Source organism: Chelonoidis abingdonii, chromosome 2, assembly GCF_003597395.2.
Source record: "Chelonoidis abingdonii isolate Lonesome George chromosome 2, CheloAbing_2.0, whole genome shotgun sequence".
Lineage (NCBI taxonomy): Eukaryota > Metazoa > Chordata > Testudines > Testudinidae > Chelonoidis > Chelonoidis abingdonii.
Genome location: NC_133770.1, coordinates 150986109 through 151009951, shown reverse-complemented (window position 1 = coordinate 151009951; position 23843 = coordinate 150986109). Strand labels below are relative to the sequence as shown.

At 60.0% G+C, this 23843-nt stretch overlaps 2 protein-coding genes across 2 annotated transcripts in view; both read right to left on the bottom strand.

Annotated features, from left to right (window-relative positions):
- C2H2orf68 (chromosome 2 C2orf68 homolog) overlaps window positions 1–23843 on the bottom strand; it is a 181356-nt gene that overhangs the window by 77196 nt on the left and 80317 nt on the right. The gene's annotated exons all lie outside the window — the stretch shown is intronic.
- On the bottom strand, window positions 6150–11451 carry GNLY (granulysin). Its single transcript, XM_032790336.2, has 8 exons — window positions 11366–11451; window positions 10191–10321; window positions 9466–9567; window positions 8765–8945; window positions 8035–8183; window positions 7415–7495; window positions 6553–6634; window positions 6150–6347 (listed from the first exon to the last, which is right to left on the bottom strand). Exons 1-7 carry the CDS (start codon window positions 11400–11402, stop codon window positions 6560–6562), a joined length of 756 nt encoding a protein of 251 aa, XP_032646227.1. The 5' UTR covers window positions 11403–11451; the 3' UTR covers window positions 6150–6347; window positions 6553–6559.

Sequence of the window (23843 nt, the reverse complement as noted above, 5' to 3'; positions counted from 1 at the left end):
TGCTAGGAGGCAGAGTGCCCGGCAGTTAGGGGCACTGGCCCCTTCCTCTGTAGCAATCACACACCCTTATCCCACCACCAAGATACTTAAGAACTGCCTAGGGGACACTGAGGCACCAACACAGTATTCAGAGCAAACATTAGGAACAGTCCCAGTTCGTCACATGGGGTGCCCCCGCTTCGGCAGTAATTTGGCAGCAGGGGGTCCTTCCACTCTGCGATCTCCTGCCGAAGTGCCCCAAAGACCCGTGGCAGGACCCCCCCACCACTGAATTACCGCTGAAGACCTGGCACTTTGGCGGCGGGTCCCGCTTTGGTGGTAATTTGGCGGTGGGGGGGGGGTCCTTCCTCCCCAGAGCGGAAGGACCCCCCTGCCGCCGAAGACCTGGAGTGGAAGAAGTTCCGGGGGTCCTGGCCCCGCAAGAGTCTTCTGGGGTCCCCGCAAGAGTCTTCTGGGGCCCCAAAAAACTCTCATGGGGGCCCCTGTGGGGTCTGGGGCAAATTGCCCCACTTTCCCCCCATCTGGGCAGCCCTGCAGTGCGACAGTAGAACTGATCTGCAGGGTCAGCCTGGTTCAAATCACAGGCCTTCTCAAAGGCAGTGAGGTAGACACTCCCCACACCAGCTGACAAGAGACATCCCATATCCCCTCCCTTCTTGAACTGTGGCAGCAAGTTGGTCTCTAGGTTCCCTGTGGAATTGGCATCCTGGGGCCTTTCCCCATTTACCCCATGGTGGGTCCTCTTGCCCCTCCACCTCAGGGTCACACTCTTCCACTAGGGGCGGCCTCTTGGCTTCACTGCTTCCTGGAACCGACCCCCGGAGCCGTCAGCACCCCTGGGTCACAGCACAAGCTCCCTGCAGCGAGTCGAGTACCCTGGGTTGGAACCTCAGGGAAACTTGTACCCCCAAAGGGAGCAATGCACCCCACCTTCCCTAGACTGCCGTCCCACTCAGCCAGTGTGGCAGAAGCAGTCGGGTTTATTAGGTGTCTGGAACACAAGGTAGAAAGTCCTTGATTAGCAGAGGGAGCAGCAAGTGACAGCCTGGTCCATCCAGCAGGGTCAGCCCGCCCTTTCCCGCCCCTTCCTTGGTGCCAGACTCTCACCCCTCAGCACAACTGCAGCACCCCTCGCAGCCTCATCCACCCCCTTCCACATCCCAGCCACACATCCCAGCCCCCAGGCCGTGCACCCGCCCACCCGCGCAGATCATCCAGCCCCCCACCTCCTGCATCCCTTGGACCCTCCCCCGAAGCCCTGGCAGGGGAGACCTTCAGCCACGGCCGGAGAGCAGAGCCAAACCCAGGTCCCAGCTGGGGGGGGCAGGGAACCCCTCCGCCCGCCCCAACCTTCTCCCAGCCCCCGGGGCACCAGCTGTCCCAAAGAGATACACGCAACCTCTCTCCGCTGCTTGATTGGCGCACTCACCTGTCTGTCACAACTCCCCTATCTTTTATTGGTGCTCAAGGGGCCGTCCCGCCTCCCGTATTGTATTTTTGCCATCCAGGGCAGCGCGCGGCTTTCCCGGGAAGGGGGTTTAAATGTGCGGTCCCGTGCCCTGGTCGCTGATTGGTTCCCGCGAAGAGCAAGCAGGGCTGTGATTGGAGACCAGACCAGGAGCTTCCCCCCTCTTGGCCAAGTTGCACCACGTGGGTGAGGGTCCTCCTGGCTCCCTTGCCACGGCCAGTTGCTTCCCTTCTCGCCGGGGTGGTCAGGGTTGTAGGGCCCAGCCCCGCCCTCTAGAGCCGCCGCCAGCAGCCCCGGAGCAGGGAGGGGCAGTGCCAGGTTTGACCTGTGCGATCGGGGGGGCTACGGCCACCGCAAGGCCCCCAGCGCCGCCCCTGGCATCGAGTAAGCGGCCCGGCTTGAGCCCCGGGCGGGCGCACGCTGCCTAGCCAGCCCCAGGCACACTGTCCACCCCATGCACAGACACTCACCTGATAATCAGACGGGGGCGCTATCTGTCACAGCTGCGTGAGAGGAAGTGGGGAATTCTCTTAGTGCTTTGAGTGCCGTGTGTGCCTGTTTCCAGCTGTGCTGCATGTTGGCGACGTGTTTGTGACCCCGCCTGGATGCAGACAGGCTGGGCACTTTAACTTAGCACCTGATGGCCCCAAGGCTCACCCCGTGGTGGGAGCCAGTGGGCGGGTGGAAGAGAGACACAAAGTGATCCGTTTGCCGAGGAAAGAAGACAAAGGAAGGGGGAGGGAGGGCTTGGAGGTGATACAGTGGGAGCTGCTGGGCGGGGGCTTCTGGACTGGGGACAGAGAGCAGAGTGAGCCCACTAGGGTGGGACAGACCCAGCATGGGCTGTGCTGAGACTTTCTAGGCTCAAGGCCCCTGAGAACTGCCTGTGCTGTGTCCAGACGTACTGGTGATTGCTCCCCTGGGGGTGGTGGCCCAGAGGAGTGGATTCCCTAGGGGGCTGGAAGCTCACAAGTGTGGTTCCAGGAGGCAGCGGTAAAAAAGGGCCTAACCCCAAAGAGAGAGAGTGCGGCCTTCACACTGACGGGGGCTCCTCCCCAGGACTGTAGGGAGCTGATGGAGCACTGGCCTGTGAGTCCATGACCCTGTGCTACACCCCAGCCCTGGGGACCCCTTCAGCTTGCCAACCCCCCAGGGGTTCCCCTCTTCCTTCAGGGTGGGCCATGGCGTCCCAGGCCTCCTGCATCGCACCCAGAGCTCTGCCGAGCTAGCTGGGTGTACAGGGACCCCAGGCATCCTGTCCCAGCAGAACAGGGTTTATTGGTCAGCTGGGCGCAGGCCAGGCTGAGCTCAGCACCGAGACATGAAGGTTGAGATACGGGCCTGCTGGCCAAGCCAGTGCCCCCCAGCCACGCGGTCATGGGCGCATGCCAGCCTCTCACCGCCCCATTGCTTGGCCTGCTATGGGTTGTTGTCAGTCAGGGCTAGGGTGACCACACAGCAAATGTGAAAAACTGGGATGGGGTGGGGGGGTAATAGGAGCCTATATTAGAAAAAGACCCAAAAATCGGGACTGTCCCTATAAAATCGGGACTGTCCCTATAAAATCGGGACATCTGGTCACCCTAGCCAGGCCTTAACGCCTCGTTCATCCTGCCCCAGACCGGTTCTGACACCGCCCCCCCCATGGCTCCTGCTTGGCCCCAAGCGCAGCTTTTTAACCCTGTCGCACCCACTGCAAAGAGGGAAACTGAGGCACACATCAGACTCAATTATAAATACTATAGAACAATCCCACTTTGTCGTGCTAGCTACAGCAGGGGAACCTGCCTGCTAACTGGTTCCCCTCTGACCACAGAGTCAGCCATGAAGAAGATAGAGGATAAGAACACCTTGGTCTTCATTGTAGATGTCAAGGCCAACAACCATCAGATCAAGCAGGCTGTCAAGAAACTGTATAAGCAGCAAAGAATCCTGTGGCACCTTATAGACTAACAGACATTTTGGAGCATGAGTTTTCGTAGGTGAATACTCACTTCATCGGATGCATGTAGTGGAAATTTCCAGGGGCAGGTATATATATGCAAGCAAGAAGCAAGCTAGAGATAACGAGATTAGTTCAATCAGGGAGGATGAGGCCCTGTTCCAGCAGTTGAGGTGTGAAAACCAGGGGAGGAGAAACTGGTTCTGTAATTGGCAAGCCATTCACAGTCTTTGTTTAGTCTTGAGCTGATGGTGTCAAATTTGCAGATGAACTGAAGCTCAGCAGTTTCTCTTTGAAGTCTGGTCCTGAAGTTTTTTTGCTGCAGGATGGCCACCTTAAGGTCTGCTATAGTGTGGCCAGGGAGGTTGAAGTGCTCTCCTACAGGTTTTTGTATATTGCCATTCCTGATATCTGATTTGTGTCCATTTATCCTTTTCCGTAGAGACTGTCCAGTTTGGCCGATGTACATAGCAGAGGGGCATTGCTGGCATATGATGGCGTATATTACATTGGTGGACGTGCAGGTGAATGAACCAGTGATGGTATGGCTGATCTGGTTAGGTCCTGTGATGGTGTCGCTGGTGTAGATATGTGGGCAGAGTTGGCATCGAGGTTTGTTGCATGGATTGGTTCCTGAGCTAGAGTTACTATGGTACAGTGTGCAGTTGCTGGTGAGAATACGTTTCAGGTTGGCAGGTTGTCTGTGGGCAAGGATTGGCCTGCCACCCAAGACCTGTGAAAGTGTGGGATCATTGTCCAGGATGGGTTGTAGATCCCTGATGATGCGTTGGAGGGGTTTTAGCTGGGGGCTGTATGTGATGGCCAGTGGAGTCCTGTTGGTTTCTTTCTTGGGTTTGTCTTGCAGTAGGAGGCTTCTGGGTACACGTCTGGCTCTGTTGATCTGTTTCCTAATTTCCTCGTGCGGGTATTGTAGTTTTGAGAATGCTTGGTGGAGATTTTGTAGGTGTTGGTCTCTGTCTGAGGGGTTAGAGCAGATGCGGTTGTATGATATTGATGTGGCCAAGGTCAACACATTGATCCGACCCGAAGGTGAGAAGAAGGTTTATGTCCATCCTGCTCCAGACTATGATCCATTGGATGTAGCCGACGAGATTGGAATAATCTAAAGTGCATCTGCCAAGAGCTGGGCAGCTGAGATAATAAACTTTGTAAAACCCCAAAAACGGGTTTCAGAGTGGTAGCCGTGTTAGTCTGTATCAGCAAAAACAACCTGGAGTCCTTGTTACAGTCCTCATGGGGCATGGCCCACAAAAGCTTATGCCCAAATAAATGTGTTAGTCTCTAAGGTGCCACAAGGACTCCCGGTTGTTTTTCCTGCTAACTGGGGCCCTCTCTATTCTCGCTCTGTCACTGCTGGCCCCTGTTCTGACCGGGCAGGGATGGGGCAGGCACTGCTTGCCCACTCACTGGGTGTCTCAGTGCTGGAGCTGTTTCCTGCCCAGCTGGTTGCCTTGTCCATTCCTGGCATGTGGTCTTTGCTCCGGCCAGCCTGCCCTGCTCCATTCTTGGCCTGACCCAGTGGCAACAGCGCTGGGCTTTGCTGGGGGCCCTCATGATGGAGCGCCTCACTGGGGTCCCCATGCAGGTTGGGGGGCCACTGGCCAGGGGGCCTGGAGACAGCAGGCTGTGCTCCCCCTGGCTAGTCCCTTCTCCTGCTGGACCTATGGGGCACCTGCACAGAGCTCCCTCCCATCCTTCTCCCTTCACCTCACCCCGTGGAGCTATGGGAAGAGGATCTGGCTTGAAGGGGGCCTGGATCAGGGAGGGGAAACCCAAGATGGGGACTGAGCAGACTGAGCGACAAATAGCAGAGCCTCAGCACGCAGCCCTGGCCTCCCAGGTCTGCCTCCCCCCACCCACTGGTGCTAATGAGATGCCACTGCCTGGGAGGGGGTATTTCTCTGCCCTGGGGCACCCCGCAGGATCAAGCCCTGGCAAAGAGAGCAGTGTGATGGAGCAGGAAACAGGGCGGATTTGACCTGGGAATGTTGCAGGGGAGTTACATTGGGGATGGGGGACTTCCCTTGAAGGAAGATCCCTGAGCTGTAAGCTGAGCCAGGAGAGGGGTTGGGAGAAGTGACACCTTCTGCCCAGGAGACTGAACAAAGGAGAGGAGGAGCAGAGGGGAGGGGAGAGAGCTGCTGAAGGAGGTGTTTTTTTTGTTTTCAGTCTTGGGCTCCGTGCTGGGGTCTAAGCTCCCTAAACCCCCCAGAAGGACTTGATTGAGGGGTTCTGGTTGTACCTACACACTTCGCTTCGGACTGTATTCCTGTCATCTATTAAACCTTCTGTTTCACTGGCTGGCTGAGAGTCACGGTGAATCTCAGGAAAAGGGGTGCAGGGCCCTGACTCCCCCACACTCTGTGACAAGCGGCATGGAGGATCCAGGCTGTATCTGGCTGAGCCGAGCTGAGTGATATCCCTGGGAGCGAGGCCCAAGAGCCGGGCAGCATGAGAACAGGGACTGGGAGCTGGCAGGTGTGTCTGGTCTGGGAGGACATGCTGATGTCAGCTCTGCAGCCAGGAGGTGGAAATGGAAGCCAAATCTCCCACCCCCTGCGGCTGTGGGGATGGCACATAACGCCCTGTTATAAACAGCTGCCGCACCCCACCCCAGAGGTGGCTGTATCTAGTGATGGGAAAGGTGGCAGAAGGAGGTTGGGAGGGTCATCAGTCAAGGACCCTGGCATCATGGGTTGAGACCACAGAGACATCAGGTCGATATTGATCCTTTATTGCCCAAAGCAGGAAGGAGAAGCAGAAGTCAGAGGCGAAAATGCTGCCATCCCAGCTGTCACACACCAGGGGGCGCTGTCGGAGCAGGGGGGAGCAGTGGGGGCTAATGGTTCCCTCTGGGAGGCATGCCCTGAGCCAGTGGGGGGAGCTGCCCGCTGTGGACGGTGCATGGGCCTGGGCCTGGAGAGGAGGAAAGGGGTCAGTGCAGTGCCAGAAGAGGTGCCCCCCCGGGAGGGTGCAGGGTGCAGTGGGGGGCCATGGGGCTGGGCTCGGCTCAGAGGGATCTGATGGCCAAAGGCACTGGCATGTGTCTGGCCTGGCACAGCGCTGCCCTTCCCCATAGACACCATCACGAGCAAAGCCCCCCCCCGCCTGTGGTGCCCACCTCACGGTCATGCCCAGGTGTCGGTGCCAGAGCTGCTCTCTCCTTGGGCGGACTCCTCCGGCAGCTGGCAGGCCTCTGTGTCCTGGGGAGAAGGGACACGGCGTCTCCAAAGGCATTGCCAGCATGGGGCTGTGGGGGGGAGGTGCCCAGGGCTGCCTGCAGCGGGAGGGGGGATCCCTGCAGGGGGGGAGGGATCCTAGTGCCTGGGGGAGGCAGGGACCCTAGTAGTGTGGATGGAGGTGGGGGAGGGGGGCAAGGATCCCATTATATGGGTGGGAGGGAGGGCAGTCATTCCAGAGGGGAGGATGGCTGGGGGAGGCCTGGGGACCCCAGCGGGGAGGACAGGGTGACAGCTCCCTTCCCGCTCCCCCAGGAGCTGGGTCAGTTTGCCATAGCAATGCCCTCTATGCCATGGGCCTGATCCTGACCCCTCCCTGGGGTGGCCTCGCAGCCTGTGCAAGGAGCTGCAGGGACCCCGGGCACTCAGCTTCCCCCTGGCGACTGGGCCACGGCCGAGGTTTATCAGCTGCTGCGAGCAGGGTCCCAGAACTGCTCCCTTAGCTCCGGCAGTTCCGGGCCCTTTGTGCTGTGCCACCCTCCCAGCGCCCTGTATCTGGGGCAGAGCCATGGGCAATGCCTGTTTCGAGGGGGTGAGCAGGGACCCACGCCCTCTGAGGGGCTCACTGGCAATCTGTCACCGTCAGGCCACAGCCAGGAGTGGGAGGGGTGGTGGCTAACGCCACCTGCCCCATCTCTGCAGCTTGAGATCTTTGCCCACCAGCGAATGCTGATTCCCTGGGGGTGGTTTGTAACTAGCCCCCTGGCTCTTCTCGCTGGCCTATCGCCCTCTTCAATCTCTTACCAGACAGGTGGTGAGCGGGTCCGGGGACACCCTCAGAACCTGCAGCAGCCTGGCTTGGTAGGTCGAAACAAAGTCATTGCACTGCGGGAAGACGTAGCGCCTGGGTCATGGCCCCCGTGGCACCCAGAGTGACCTCACTGACCCCCAGCTCTGCCTGGGAGAAAGAACCCAGGAGTCCTGGCTCGCTCCCAGCCCCCCTGCTCTAACCTCTAGACCCCACTCCCCTCCCAGAGCTGGGGCTAGAACCCAGGAGTCCTGGCTCCCAGCCCCCACCTGTTCTTCTAACCCACTAACCCCCACTGCCCTCCAGGAGTCCTGGCTCCCAGCCCCCCAGCTCTGACCCCTAGGTTCCACTGCCCTCCCATGGCTGGGAAAAGAAGCCAGGAGTCCTGGCATCTAAATCCTCCCCAGCTCTAACCACTAGACCCCACAGCTGAGCCAGGCTGGTGCTTTTCTAACACATACTTCAGCCCCTGCCCCCACAGCCCTGCTTGGTGCGAATGAGTCCTCTGGGGCACTGTCCAACGCCCCATGGAGATGGCTGGGGACCCTCCCTTCTCCTAGAGCCAATGGGGGGCTGGGCTGGGAGACCCCAAGCAGATCTGAGCCATTCTACTGACCCTGGGGGAACCCCCGAAGTGTCGCTTGCATGTGCTGTTCAGGACGTCTCCAAGGTCCCAGCCAGGCCTCATGTGCTGGAGGTCCGGCTGGGCCAGGCTGGTGAAGGTTAAGCAGAGGTCACAGGCATCACTGGGGGGCACCAGGCCGCCTGGCACATGGAAAACAAGGATCTCACCCTCTCTGGGGCATCGTGCCTGCCCCCCGAGGCCCTGCGCTCCTCTCCTAAACCCATGGGGAAAGGGGGCCCCTCTGGCAGCAGGTGGGAGCAGGACCAGCATAGTCAGCTCTACGCTGCTGACATTTGGGCCTGGCCGGGGGCTGAGTGAGCATTCGAGGCCAGGGCACGGCCCTCAGGCAATGGCTGTCACTTAGAGCCACCCCAGGGCTGCTCTGAAGTACAGGGGTGCAGCCAGTTCGCAAGCTGCCGGTGGCACTGATTCCAGTACCTGCTTGTCCCCCACCCTCCCTGGGAAGCACCCCGGTTTGATCCCCACTCATTCCCCCCTGCCACAGGCACCCTAGGTCTCCCTCAGCTGAGTGGGGGGTCTCCCCTCTGTCCTGCACAGGGTGTGTAAGCCCATGCCCCAGAGACCAGGCCATACCCCACTGGCCAGGGCGACTGGATCAGGTTTCCCTGGCATTGTGCCCAGCAGGGACAGCAACGCCCCGGGCTGGCAGCAGCCGGCTGATGCCCCCTGGCTCCGTGGCAGAGGAAACAAGTGGGAAAACCTTGGGTGGGTGGGGACTCCCGGCACATCCGCAGGCTGATACAGATCTCCTTGGGGTCCTGCCCGTCCTGCAGTGCCTCCGTGATCTTGGGTTTGAACTTCTTCATCACATAGCGGCAAAGGCGTCGCAGACTCCTGCCCACAACTCCGCAGAGCTTGTCCTCGGCCTCGACAATGGAGTCCTGCACGACACCGGTCAAGGGTTAGGACACAGAGTGGGATGTCCCCACCACCACTGCCTGAAGGGGGCACTCGCTGGGCCCTGCCCTGACACCACTGCTGTGACTGCCCCAGCCACTGTCCTTGCAGGATGTGTCGTCTCTATGGGATGCTGCGCCGGGGAGGGGGAGGGGGAGGGGGAGGGCCCGCCCCCCACCCCGCCAGGGGAGAGACACTGGGGCTGTGTCTGGGATTGGGGGAACCCTGACCCCGGGGGGCCATGTGGGCAGCAGGTGGAGGGGGTGGCAGTGGGATCTAGACCCTCCTCTCCTTCCTGGTTGTACCAGGGCACTGGGTGCTGCCCCTGGCACCAGTGGCAGATGGCAATGGAGCAGACCCCGCCCTCCGCTCCCCACAGCCTGGTCTCAGAGCCTACCTGCTGCCCCCCCGCTCCCCACCAGGGCTGGAGCCAGAGGCTCTGGTGTAACACAGGGGTGATCCTCCCAGACACAGGGCTGCCCCAGACAGCACCAGGGCCCTCACCTCATCGGGATCGTCACCGACCATAGACTTCAGCTTCTTTAGGATGTTGGTGCAGATGGTGCACTTGATGGAAAGAGCCTGCTCCCGGACGTGCCAGCCCTGCTGTGCCAGACACAAAACAGGGGTCACCACTCAGAGTGCCCCACATCACCCTGAGCCCCCTTCCCCCCATAGACCCCTCAGCCTCCCAGCCCCGAGACCCTTGCCCCCACGGACCCCTCAGCCTCCCAGCCTTGAGCCCCCTGCCCCCCCACGGACCCCTCAGCCTCCCGGCCCTGAAACCCCTGCCCCCACGGACCCCTCAGCCTCCCAGCCTTGAGCCCTCTGCCCACCCACGGACCCCTCCGCCTGCCCAGCCCTGGCCCTGCCCCCCACGACCCTCAGCTCCAGCCGAGCCCTGCCCCCACCAGACCCTTCAGCCTCCATCTTTGAAGCCCCTCCCAAGACCCCTCACCTCCGCCTTGAGCCCCCTACACCCACAACCCTCAGCCTACCCAGCCCTCGCCCCTTACCCTCCCGACCTCGCTCCAGCCCTGAGCCCCTTCCCATGGGACCTCAGCTCCCAGCCCTGGGCCCCTTACCCCCCCCAGGACCCGCTCAGCCTCCAGCCTAGCCCCCTGGCCCCCCGGACCCCTCAGCCTCCCAGCTCAGAGCCCCCCACACCACCCAGCCCCCTTTGGAGCTGGGATGGGATCAGAACAAGGGGCGGGAGCCTCCCGACTCACCTGGGGCACGTGCTGCTCGAGGAGCTTGCAGACCTGCTGCCGTCCACATTGAGCTGCTGTGCCTGGATCCCTGCACCAAAACTCAGGGCCCAGGAGGCACTGTTTGGGGACCAGCTCCTGGGCGCAGAGGGCTACAGAAAGAGGAGCACAGCAAGGAGCAAAACCAGACTGGGTTGGGAGTACAGTAGCTGGTGGGACTTATTTATTATGTGCTACAGCAGCACCGAGATCAGGGCCCCACTGTGCCAGGTGCTGCTCAGACCCCGACCAAGATCAGGGCCCCATCGTGCTGGGCGCTGCCCAGACCCCAAACAAGAAACTGAGGAATTTGAAGCCCAGGGCGATTCAGTGATTAGTCCAGGAGGGTCTGGGATATAGAGCAGAACTGAACCCAGTTCTCCTAAGCCCTAGCCCCACTGGGCTTGGGTCAACTCAGTTTGGAGCCGGTGGTGAGCATGACTTTGCCAGCTCTGGAAAAATCGGTCAAGAAACCAAGGATCTGGAATAGACAGATCACCTTGGGTGCTCCCTGAGACACTGGCTCCCTGGCCAGGGTGCTGCACCAGGATTGGCTGCAGCTGGGATTGGGGTCACCTAGGGTGACCATACGTCCCATTTTGGCTAGGACTGACCCGTTTTTAAGCCCTGTGTCGGCCATCCCAACTTTTTTTTTTGGCAAAAGTGGGCATTTGGCTGTTTGCTCTTGCCAACTTGATCAAACAAGAGCAAACAGGACAACCGCCGACATTCGTCAAAAAAGTGGGCGTGGAGGAACGTGTGTGTGTCTGAGGGTGAGCAGAGATGCAGCCCCGCACAGGGAGGGGTGGGAGGCTTCAGCTAGTCCCAGGCAGTATCCCGTTTTCCCATTGGGAAATATGGTGACTCGGTCACCTGGCCAGGGCGCTGTGCCGGAATTGGCTGCAGCCGGGATACGCTGTGCCTTCACATGGCGGGAGGCTCCCCTGGGGTGGGTGGACCCTGGATGTGCTGGAAACCTCCCTGTATTGGGGTGAAGCTCATATGCTCCCAGGGGCACTGCCAAGGCAGTTGCCAGGCTCTGCGGTGCTGGCTTAGGGGAGGGTCTGGTTCTGCCCTCGGTCTCTCCCGTGTAACCTCCCCCAAGGACTGTGCCAGGGAGGTGCCCCTGTGGGTGACACCTGCCGGCGGCCGCTTACCTGAGCCCAGCCAGAGCAGCAGGAGAAGAGGGGCCATGTCAGCGCTGGCAGCACACTGCCTGCGATGTTCCCTGCCCTGGCTTATAACGGGGCTGCCTCCCCCATCAGTGTCACTTCCCCTCACCCCAGCCCTGGCCCCGCCCTTAACTCTGATCTGTGAGGTTTCATGAGCCACATTTCCTGCCTTGCTCTGCAGGCGGGGGAGTGACAGCAGCCCTGTTCCCTGGGCCCTTCCAGCTCTGCCTGGGGCACCCTCTGGCCTCCACCACGGCCATGCCCCCCGCCCATATCTCATAGGCCAGTGCTGGGGGAGGGTGGGGGTTGTTACAAGTGCCCAGGCTCAGTCTCTGGAATGGCTCTGACTGAAGTTCAGACCAGTCCCTCTGGCAGTGTGACACCCCTTGCGGCGCCCCCTCGGCTCCAGCACCTCCCGGGACCGACCTCGGAGCATTCAGCCCCCTGCTCATCCCGTGAGCTTCTAGCAATGAACCTGCCTGGATGGGACCCCAGGGGAAACCTGAGCCCCCCAAAGGGCCCTGCCCCCAAAACTCGCAGTGACTCCCAGCCACTGTGCGACACAGATGGGTTATTAGTCACCAGGAGATCAGAGCTTGTTAGCATCGAAAGCAGGAACATTCAGCAAAGTTCATCTTGGGGGGCCCAGAGCCCAGAACCCTGCCCCTGCCGAGTCCCACCCAGGAGACTGCCCAGCCTCAGTCCTGCCCAACCGTTCTTTGTTTCTTTTCTGGGCAATTTTCTTAAAAGTTTTGTATGAATACCGGATGTGCCTCAGTTTCCCCTGTGTGTTGCACAAGTGGTGGGACAAAAGTGTGTGATCCTTGCAGAGATCCCGCAGGTCAGACAATGGCCAACACTCTGTATCCTGGCAACTGATGGCTTGGATCCATCCTCTACAAGGGGCCAGCCAGAGGATTTGGGGAACAAAGAGAGGTAGAGGCCAGGGGACCGGCTTGCCTCAGACTTCCCCTGGGGTCCCATCCAGGCAGGCTCATTGCTGGGAGGTCATGGGATGAGCAGGGGGCTGTACGCTCCGAGGTCGGTCCCGGGAGGTGCTGGAGCTGAGCGGGTGCCCCAAGGGGTGTCACACCACCAGAGGGGCCTGTCTGAACTTCAGTCAGAGCCATTCCAGAGACTAAGCCCGGGTACCCGTGACAGGGACTCCCACCCCTCCCTGTCCCCCAGGCCACAGATCCCTAAATGGCCTGCTCAAGGATTGGATGATGAAAGGATTAGAAAACCTGCCATAGAGCGAGAGGCTCAAGGAGTTCCACTTATTTAGCTCAACAAAAAGAAGGTTAAGGGGGGACATGATCCCAGTCTGTCAGTACCTACAGAGGGAGCAAATATTTCATACTGGGCTCTGCAGCCTGGCAGAGGAAGGTCTCCCACGATCCAGAGGCTGGGAGTTGAAGCTCAACAAAGAGAATGGAAACGAGGAGGACATTTGTACCAGTAACAGTAATTAAGCATGGGAACCATTTACCCAGGGCCATGGTGGATTCTCCATCACCAGCCATTCTTAAATCAAGACTGGCTCTTTTTCGAACAGATCAGCGCTAGGGATTGTTGTGGGCAGGTCTCTGGCTTGTGCTATGCAGATGGTCAGACCAGGTGAACACACTGGTCCCATCTGGCCTGGGGATCTCTGAATCTAGCAGAGCTCTGACTCATGTTCCTGGACAGTTATTATGGTGTCTACAATTCCTACAGGAATATGGGCCTGGGGTGAGAGCAGCCACAGAATCCTGACCTGCAGCTCCCGCTGCCTCCCCCACTCCCCCTTCTGTAAAAATGTCCCTCAGTCTCGACCCACAGCCCCCTGCTATTCTAGCCCTGGGCTCTTCAACAGCCATTGCCATCCCAAGCTGCAGCTCCCCTCCCCCGTGCAGTGCTTTCACACAGCTAATGGGGACTAGGCTGAGAACAGCCAAACTCGGTGCAGTCATGACCTGCATGAGCTCTTGGACCCAGACTGTTCAGTGCCTGGTTCGCCCTAGGCCAGGCGGGGGATCGGGTGGGAGGGAGGGAGGGGATGGACATGAGGTGGCCCAGTCCAGTCCAATGTCTAGTTTTTCCTCCCAAGGGCAAACGGGAAAGGGGAGCAGCTGTGATCTCCCCCAGATGCCCAGGTCCAAGGAATGCAGGCCCTGATCCGCTCTGGTACCCCCCACACCTTACCCCATTTCCAGCGGGGGTCTCCTAGAGGGGGCGTTGAGACACATCAGGACACCTGGGTTCTATTCTGGGCTCTGCGCGAACTCGGGCAAATCCTTCCCCTTCTCCGTGCCTCAGTTTCCCCCATACACTGAGGTGAGCCACTGCCCCAAGGGGGTCGCAGATTACCCTCTCAGCTCAGCCCACCTCCAGTCCCTCTGGCAGAGCTGAGGGTTTGTGGCCTCGCTGGGCCCTGGGATACTTAGTAGCTCATGTTCCTTTTTGAAGACATGTGGAGGCGGATCGAGGGGTGGGGCTGGGGCGTGGGGGGCGTGCCGGAGGGGGGCTGTCCCCTTCCCAATAGGCGAATGCCTGGGACACATTCAGGCTCGAGGAGGCGCAGTTCTTCATTCCCACCACTAGATGGACCCACAGCCACGTCTCACATTAACAGGCCCATACTGCGCACGTGTTACCATGCCCGTGGGCAGCTGGCATGTAGCTCTTCTGCTTGGGGCCCGTCTCCTGGCCGCTACTCCCTCTTCGTGCCAGCCCGGCTGGGGCCCTTACCCCATGGTTCCAGGCCGCCCAGGGGTACGGACACTGGCCTTGAGCTGGGCACAGACCCCCTGCTCTTAGGCTCAGCCCGGGCTGCCCCGGAGGTGATGGACCCCTTGTCCCAGTGCGACCCCTGTGGGGGGAGATATGTGGGGGCACCTCCCTGGAGGAGAGGGGAGGATGGCATCATCACCCTCCCAGTACCCACCTCTCGTGCACCGCGACTCGTCCCCAGAGCCTGGTACTGGGGGGGACCCGTGGCCCCTTTTTGAAGGCACTTGCAGGGGCATATGCAGGTGATAGGCCATGATAATGTCACCCCCTTCCTGGCCACGGGATGTGTGTGTGTGGGGCAAGGGAGGGCAGGACTGCATCAACCTGGCTGGCGTGCACAGGGTTGCCCGGGGGGGGGGCAAGTGGGGCAATTTGTGCCGGGCCCCGCAGGGGCCCCCATGAGAATATAGTATTCTATAGTATTGCAACTTTTTTAATGGAAGGGGCCCCCAAAATTGCTTTGCCCCAGGCCCCCTGAATCCTCTGGGCAGCCCTGGGCGTGCAGAAGGCAGAGTCTGGCTGGGAGCCCCCCTGACCCGAGCTGGAAGAGGGGCTGCTGGGGGTGGGGGTCGTGGCTGGAGCGGGAGTGTCTGGGTGTTGGGGGCAGGCTGGAGTTAATGGTTGGTTGTGGGACCTTAACTCTGAATCTCAGAAGTTTAAAAAGTCTGATTCCCACCCCATCCCCCGCAAATGTAACCCCGACTCTGGATTTCTTGCCTTGACTTATGGGGCAGGGTCTGGGTCTGACCAGCACCTGACATGGGATGGGGGCGCTGGGACTGGGGCTGCTAGGCAGTACAGATGCCCCCCAACTTATGCAATTGTTCCGTTCCGCAAAGCCTTGCGTAGCTCGAATTTAGCATAAGTCGGAAACGTATACCCGTATGTTACGCAAAAACTTCCGCAACTCGAAAATCCTATTTCTGGTTTATGGAACTTTTTCCGTAAGTGCAAATTTGCATAAGTTAGGTCTTGCGTAACCCAGGGAGCGTCTGTACTGTAATACGTTTAGTATTGTGCAGCGCCTGGCTGGGGGCTGAGGCTGGAACTGAGGGTGCTAGGCAGTACCATAATACAGGTGCCCCCCCCACCATTGCCTCTGCAGTGAGTCTCCCGAGACCTGGGTGAAGTTTAAAAAAAAAGTTTTTTAAAAGAATAAATAAAAAATAAAGAATCCTCCAGACACCGTGCCCATCCCCCACCCTACCTCCTTGGGTTTTATAGCCTTAGTCCTGGGGGGAAAAGTCAGGCGTAGGTCCCCTCCCCCCAATAATTGGGACCATTTAGAAGCAAAATGCCAACCTGGGCTGGCTACCCCGGGATGAATTGGGCCCAGTGCCGCGCCAGAACCCAGCTGGTGGAACCTACATGGGCCTGGCCATTGGCTGCAGGACAGACACAGCCAGGGTCTCTGGGGCTCGCCAGCTGGCCCGCCCCAGCAGATCCACACACCATGGGAGACAGCTGCTGCTTTTGCCAATGGGCCAGCTCTGAGACTCGCCCAGGACCAGGGGGTGGCACCAGGAGTGCCCACCAGGGGGCAGCATACACCTCCCACCTCTGCTGCCTCCCCATCCCGGGTCTCGGCCAGACTATTGCTCTGACCTGCTCCAGCACTGCCCGTGGGCCTTGGCTCCATTCATGTGGCAGCACCAGCTCTGCCAGGGGAGTGGGTCGCCATGAGTGCCACGCCTCAACTAGCGTTGGCCATGCGGGATGGGAGACCTGGGAGTGTCACTCACCAGCTCAGACTCCTGGAGCTGGAGGAGCCAGCTCAGTACCCCAGGGCAGCCATGGCTGTGTCCGGCCAGCACAGCACAGACCTCCCACCTGCTAGGGCACTGCGGGCAGTGGGCTGCAAAGGGCAGCTTCCCCCGAGCTTAGACAACAGCCAGAATCAGCCTCTGTACTGGGACCTAGAGTCTCCCTCTGGGATCAGGGCCCCTTTGGGCTGGGCACTGCACAGACCCCAACTGAGATCAGGGTCCCCTGGTGCCGGGCACTGCTCAGACCCCAACCGAGATCAGGGTCCCCATGTGCTGGGCATGTACTGCCCAGACACAGAGTGAGCCCTTGTGCTGAAGAACTTCCAGTCTAAACAGATTAAAGACGGGAGGGGAAACTGAGGCACAGAGGGGTTGGTGACTGCCCTAAGGTCACCCAGCTGGCCTGTGGAAGAGCTGCGACTAGAAGCCAGCTGTGTGGGTCCCACACTAGTGCCCTGCCCACTAGACCGTGCTGCCTGTAGCTGCTTCGCCATTCAACCCACCCTGGATCCAAGGGGCCTGGCTGCTGTCCTGAGGGGTGTGTATGTGACATCTCAGTGCCCTCAGTGACATATGGGCCCTTTGGGAGGTGACAGGGCTGGGTTCAAAGGGGCAGTGGGGCCAGGGTCCTGTTACTAGATCTGTATCTCTGTGGGAGGGGGGGCTCACCCTGTATTGGGGACTCGTTAGGAAGATGAAAGGCCCTGGCTAATTAAAGAGATAAGAGGAGGAAATTGGGATTCTCTCTGCTTGTCCCCTTCCCCCCAACCCTTGGCGCTGTCAGGGTGAAATACGGCCTGGGGTCGCCGGTTGTTTACGCAGAGCAAGGGAGGATACAGAGCTGCTCCCCCCCATCCCTGTCTCTCTGATCTCTGTGTTGGGAGAAAACCCCTGCCTGTGTCCTGCCCTGGCGCCCAGTGGGGCTGTGCCAAGGAACTGCCAGCTGCCTTCGCCCGCTGCCCTGGGTATCAGAGCCTGGGCACCTGCCCTAGTGGCACCTGGGCTCAGCAGAACCGTCCTGCAGCTCAAACCCGCCTGCCGAGTAGCTAGGCTGGAGGGCAATGGAGGCAGCTGCGTTGGGCATAAAAGTGGGGGCGTGCTCCTGGTGCAAGTGATGGGCACCCTGACATCGCAGGGATGGGATCTGGCATCCCATCCCTGTGGGGAAGGAGGGGTCAGGGACCAGTGATGGAGGGATGATGGGGGGATAAAAGGGGTGTATGGGGATAGATAGATAGATAGATAGATACAGGGGTGTATGGGGATAGATAGATAGATAGAAGCGGTATATGAGGATGGGTAGATAGATAAAGCGAGGGGGTGGACAGACAGACAAGGAGTGTCTGGGGATAGAGAGAAGGAAAGGACAGAGATGGCAGGAAGATTTGACGGCTGAGGGGCCAGCTGTTGTCTCCCAGGCCAGTTGCTGCCTCTGGGAAATTCTCCCCCCACCACGATTTCTGGCTTATCCTGGAATCTCCCCCTCCACCCCGTGTCCCCAGGCAGCGCAGGACCTGGGAGTATGTCCTCAGGAGTGACGGCAGAGCAGCTGAGTCCCCATGTCGCTCTCTGGCTCAGGGAACAACCCACTGACCACCCCTGGTGGCCCTGAGAGGATTCCGGAGTCTGGACAAATTCAAAGGGGAGCACTGGGGAAATCTGGGGCACATGGATAGAGATGTCTGCGGCTGGGGGCATATGGGGGAGTTGGGGCAGCTGCGCTTGGATCAGCGCCCTAGTGAGAAGATCTGGAAGCCAGACAGGACCTCGGTAACACTGCAGTGCCGGGCCATAAGCACATGCAGAGCACTGAGCTCGCGGGGAACACTGCAGTGCTTAACCCAGCTCCGGGAAAGGCAGGAGAGAAGCAGCCATATTGCAGATGGTCGAGATCAGGGCTCCGTCGTGCCAAGCGCTGCCCAGACCCGACAGATCAGGGCCCCGTTGTGCCGGGTGCTGCCCAGACTCAACTGAGATCAGGGCCCATCGTGCCCAGCGCTGTCCAGACCCGACTGAGATCAGGGCCCATCGTGCCGGGTGCTGTCCAGACCGGACCGAGATCAGGGCCCCGTCGTGCCCGGTGCTGTCCAGACCCTGACTGAGATCGGGGTCCTGTTGTGCTGGACCCCAAGGCCCTGTTACCCCCACACTGAATCCCAACATCCCTACAGCAATGCCAGGGATCCAGCCACTTTCACCATTTAACCACAACCTGCCCCCCTGCTTTCCTGGTGCCAACTTTAGGGGAACCCTGGGCTGTGGGGAGGAGAGGCCAGGGTGGCTCCTCCCTCACCTCCCCCGTACGTGTCCAGGTTTCTTTCTTCCTTTAATCTCTTGCCTGGGAAATGCTCCTTTGCATGTGAGCGTGGGCGGTGGACGGGGGCGGGGGGACAACTGAGGCTCATAACTGCGCCGATAATTGCTTTTGCGGGTATTTCCCCCCCTTCCCCGTCTTGCTTCTTGGCGGCTTCTCAATTTCCCTGTAAAAGAGGGAATTCATTTCCAGGCGCTAATGTAATGTCAGTGCGCGGGGCGCCCAGCATGGATGATGTATAGGGGGACGCGGCGGCAAGAGGACTATTTAATGATGCATAGAATTAAATCCAGCCCTCCTCAGCTGAGCCGGCGCCTCCCCCTCCCAATTCCCAGGCTCCACGATGAGGAGGGGGAAGCGACTGCCAGTGACGCCCCTCGTCTCCTGCTCTCTCTATCCCCCCTGCATGCTGACGGGGCCTCCCGGCCTGGTTTGCACTAGCGCCCCCTCTCAGAGACCCACCCGCTCCTTGGCCTGGGGGAAGGAGTTTGGGGCTCTGCCAGAGCACCTGGGCTGGGAGTCAGGATGCCAGGGTTCTGCTTTGGTCCGCAGGCGAGTCACTCGCCTGCCCTGTGCCTCAGTTTCCCCTTCCAGCCCTTGTCTATTCCAACCTTTAAGTCTGGGGCTGTTTCTCATTGTGTCTAGGCAGCTCCAGGCACAACAGGGCCATGACCCCAACCGAGATCAGGGTCCCCATCCCCAGCTCATGGCCTATCTGCAGACCTGCTCCCAGCCCCCCAGGACTAGGCCCCTGGACCCATGCCCCTGTGAAAGCTCTGGTCTCAGGCCCTTTCCTCAGGGACACCTCACTGCCGGTGAATCCCCCACTCACCATGGAGGGGGCCCGGGGCAGGGCTGACACCTTATCCCTGCTCTCCCACCCCCATCATCACTTGCACAAGGCATCCCCAGGGGGCTCTGTTCTCTCAGGGGACCTGTAGGGAGGGCACTTCTCCCCCACTGCTGGGACATGACCAGGCTGCTCCACCCCAACGTAGCCCTAGCCAGAGGGGAAACAGGCTGGTGGGGAACATGCAACTCACGGAAATCCTCTGCTCTAACCACTAGTCACCACCCCCAGAGCCAGGGTAGAGGACCTAGGAGTCCTGGCTCTCAGTCCCCACTTTGCCCTCCATTCTTGATAACACATGGCACTTTCATGGGCGTCAGTGGGAAGGGGGTTAGGCCCTGAGGCCAGGGATTAAAACGCTCCTTCTCTGGCTTTGTGCCCCCTTCCACCCCAGCGAAGCACCCCCAGCTTCTCTTGTCAAACTCATTATGTTTGTGTTTGAATGTCTCAGGAGCAAATGGGAAGGGGGAGGGGTTGGAGGGCTGCTACCACAAGCATGAAACACAGGGCATGTGGGGAGCCCAGGCCTGGGACAGCAGGGGGCTGCAGGCCAGGAGTGAGGGGCACAGGCAGAGCTGCGGGGGAGGAGCCCAGGGCTGGGGTAACAGGGGCTGTGAGTTGGGACTGAGGGGTACCAGCAGAGCTGTGGCAGCCCAGGAAGTTGCTCAGCATTTCCCTGCACTGCCCTGGCTGGCTGCTTGGGTGCTGGACTGGCCTGTTCCCATCACAGTGAACGGGCTGAAGTCGTTGGAAAGCTTTGAGAAGCCCGATCCTGCCCGCTGCCTCGTGGGCTCATTGACACTCTGTAGGGAGTGGGGAGAGCTGCCAGAAAGGGCCCCTCAGCGTCACTGATATTAATGGGAGTTGGGTCCTGGATCCTTTGGGGGAAAACCACAGTGGTGAGGTGCAAGGGATGGGAGAATCGGGCCCACAGGGCTGGGCGAGGAGAGGATCAGGGCCTAGCAGTTGCTGTGGGGGCCACGGGTGAATTCTAGGCCTGGGCCATCTCTCCCATTCTCTGGGCTGGCCACATGGCTGTGGTGCTAGCAGGTACCTGGTCCATTGGGGCAGGGAGCAAAGGAGGGGCGTGTGCTGGGTGTTTGTCCGCTTGGCTAAGTTCACACGCCCGCGGACGGTGCTGGGAGCTGGTCCCATTGAGCTGAGCCGGGGCAGGACAGCCACCAATCTGGGAGTTCGCTGTGGAGGCTGCTGGACACAGATGGACCCTGGGGTGCACTCGGGTGCTCATGCTCCTGGCCTGCACTGCCCAGTGTCACCACCTGTAGGCTCCCTACAACCCAGCATGGCCCCCTGAGAGAGGCTGTGTCAGAAGCTGGGACCTACACATGGGGTCTATCGCTGCTCCCACATGGCACGAGGGGGTGCTGTGCTGTGGGTGGCCATAGCTAGAGACGCTCGTTCCTAGCCCCTAGCCACAGCACGAGGCTGGCACCTGGGCTGGGACAGATACGGGATGGGGGCAGGGGAGGTACAGCAGGGTGCAGGGATGGCAAAGGTTTTGGCAGCTGGTTTAGCTGAGCCAGGAGCAAGCCAGGGAGGGGACTGGCTGGCTGCTCAGCTGGGATGCCATCTGAAGCCCGTTGCTGCTGGTTCCTCTGCAGCAGCTTGGGCTGGTGGCGACTGATTTCCATCAAGCCCTCGTGTGAAATGAACAACCGGGTGGGTCACTATTGGGTACATTACGGTAGCATCTGGAGGCCCCTGCTGAGCATTGCCTGGCATGGGAGCCGTGGGCATCCGGCCACTCACCTCCTCAGCACTAGCCCTCGCAGCCCCTGCTGCACAGCTGGGGAAACTGAGGCAGAGGGGGTGATCTGGGGGAGACAGCCCCAGAGCCCAGCCTCTGCTCTGTCCACTAGGCTCCCTGCAGCCTCCCAGCCAGCCTGGCCAAAGCCCTCAGTGATTGCTCTGGTCCTATGCGTAGCAGCTGTGCTTCCTGGGGTCCCAAACACGGTGGGCAAGTGAATCTAACCCATCCCAGCCCAGGTGCCAGCCTCATACTGGGGCTAGGAACGAGCATCTCTAGCTATGGCCACCCACAGCACATCGCCCCCACGTGCCATGTGGGAGCAGTGATGGCCCCCGTGTGTAGGGCTCAGCCTCTGACACGGCCTCTCTCGGGGGGCCAGGCTGGGCTGTAGGGAGCCTGCAGGTGGTGACACTGGGCAGGAGCAGGAGCGCCCGAGTGCATCCCAGGGTTCATCTGTGTCCAGCAGCCTCTGCAGACACACTCAGTCACCTCTGCTCGGCCAGCCTGGGTGTGAGGCCAGGAAACAGACCCACTGTCCCAATCTGGAATCCTACGAGCCACTGCAGGCATGTGGCCCATGTGGTGGGAAGGTGGCCTGAGAGCCACTCCCATCTGGCCCAGGGCATGAGCAGGGACCCACAGCTGGAGTATGGGGAAAGGGAGAACACCTTGGCCCACCTGTGCCACCCCCACTGCCAGCCCAGACACATCTCATCCCATGGGAGCACCCTCCAGTGCCATCATCAGCAAGGGGGACCCTCCAGGGGTGCCAGTGAGGCTTGTGCTCTGGGAGGTGCACAGAGGGATCCTGTACCAGCAGGGGCCCAGGCTCAGGGTCATTAATGAGGCTCCAGGAGCAGCTTGGAAGAGCTAGCTGAGAACTGGAATGGAAGTAAATGCTAGGCTAACATTGAGGTGGTGCTCGCTGGGTCGGGGGGGACACCTGGGGCCAGGGGGAACAGAGATTGCTCCCACATACACACCTGCCCCAGGGCTACTCTCCTTGGAGCTCGTTAATAACAAATCTCACCATTAAATAGCCCTCTCCATCCACAGATCTCAGAGTGGGTGCATTACACCGGGGAAAACTGAGGCATAGGGAAGGGAAGTCAAAAATCACAGTGCAAGCCAGAGCTGGAGATAGAACCCAGGTGTCTTGACTGCCAGCCCATCCTATTCTAACAAGGAGACCCCATGACTTTTTTAAAAACATGGCAAGTTCAAACCCGCTAAAAAGAAGCATTTTCCCACACAAGGTGTGATCAGACAGTGGAACTCCCTGCCACAGGAAATTCTCCTGGCCAAGAAATTAGGAAGACTCAGAGTGGGATTGGCCAAATCTCCAGCATTAAGTCAGAAAGGGTGATTAAACCAGCCAGAGAACAAGGCAGGACCTTCCCAGGGACAGGGTGCCCCACAGCAGCCACTGCCAGGTTCTGCCACCTCCCTCTGCCAGGGTCCCAGACAGGACCCTGGGCTAAACGGGCCATGATTCCCTTTGGCCATTTCCATGTTCCTGTTCGGAGGCTGAGAGAACCCAGGAGTCCTGATTCCTCTCCAGCTCTAACCACTACGGCACACTCCCTAGGCCAGGCATAGAACCCAGGTGTCTTGATTCCTGCCCCGCATGCCAGCTCCCCCTCCCCAGGCAGTCTCCTCTCTCCTCTTCAGCTCCTCCACCCCAGCCCGGCAACACTCGTCTGGGTTTGCAGAGGGGTGCTGAGCCAGTCCAAAGCCAAGTCCAGTTCCATCCTGCTCAGAACATCTGCTGGCACTGCAGTGTAGACAGCCCTATGGCCTCCTCTGTGACATCCCTCTCATCTCCCCCACCACCATGCTCACTCCCATCTCCGCCACCCACCATACTCACCCCCTCCCTTCTCCCCTGCTCCCCATACCCACCCGTTCCCTTCTTCCCCACCCCCATCTGCCACCCACCATTTCCACCCCTTCCTTCTCCCCACCCCGATATGCTCCAACCCTCCCATCTCCGCCACCATCTACCAAACCCATCCCTCTCTTCTCCCCACTCCCCATACCCACTCGCTCTCTCCCACCCCATGTGCACCCCATCTGCCCCACTCACCATTCTACCCCCTTCCTTCCTCCACCATTGTCCCTCTCCCTCTCCCCCTCCCCCATGCCCACCCCTCCCATCCTCTGCCACCCCATGCCACCTTATCCTGCCTACCCCCATGCCAACCCTCCCATCCCCCCACTCCCCATGCCCACCCCTCATTCCCCCCCATGCACATATTCTTGCCCGTCTCACTCCCTTGCTCTCCCACTATGATTTATTACTTGCCCTGATGCTTCTGACAAACTGTTTGCGGGGAATGAGCCTGCGCCGGGCCTGGATGGCTCCTTTGGGAGGGGAACGGGGGGCAGGGGTTTCCTCTCTGCCAAGATTCCCCCCCTAGCCACTCCCTGCGATCAACTAGGCCTTTAAGATAAACGAGCAAAATTAAGAGACTCCCGGGTGGGGGGAGGATTTAATAGCAGCGAATGTTCCTCCCCAGTGCGGGGTGTGTGTGGCAGGGGGGCGCTCCAGGCTCCATGGCAGGGGGCTGCCTTGCTGTCGGGGACGTGGGAGCGGAGCTTGGAATCAGGGTCCCTGTCAGGGTTCCTCCAGGGCACACGGGGTGTCAAGGGGATAGAGTCTGTATGGGGTGGAGGTGCTCAGGTAGGGGGAGGGGGGCAGTGGGAGCAGGCCAGGGGTGGGAGCAGGGGGGTAAGGAGCCTATGTGGTGGAGGGCAGGGGAGCCCTCCCAGTCTAGGGCCCTCCCGCATCCCAGCAGAACCACTCCTGCTTTGCACCCAGGGCAGCCAGGCTCGGAGGTGACAGGATGCTCCCGGGACACAAGGGCATGAGCTGTCTGCACCTGCCATAAGATGACATAAAATTCCACCCACTGGGGGGCTGGCCCATGCGTCTTGCACTCAACTGTGTGTAATCCCCCCTCCAGCAGAATGCATGTGTCACACTACCT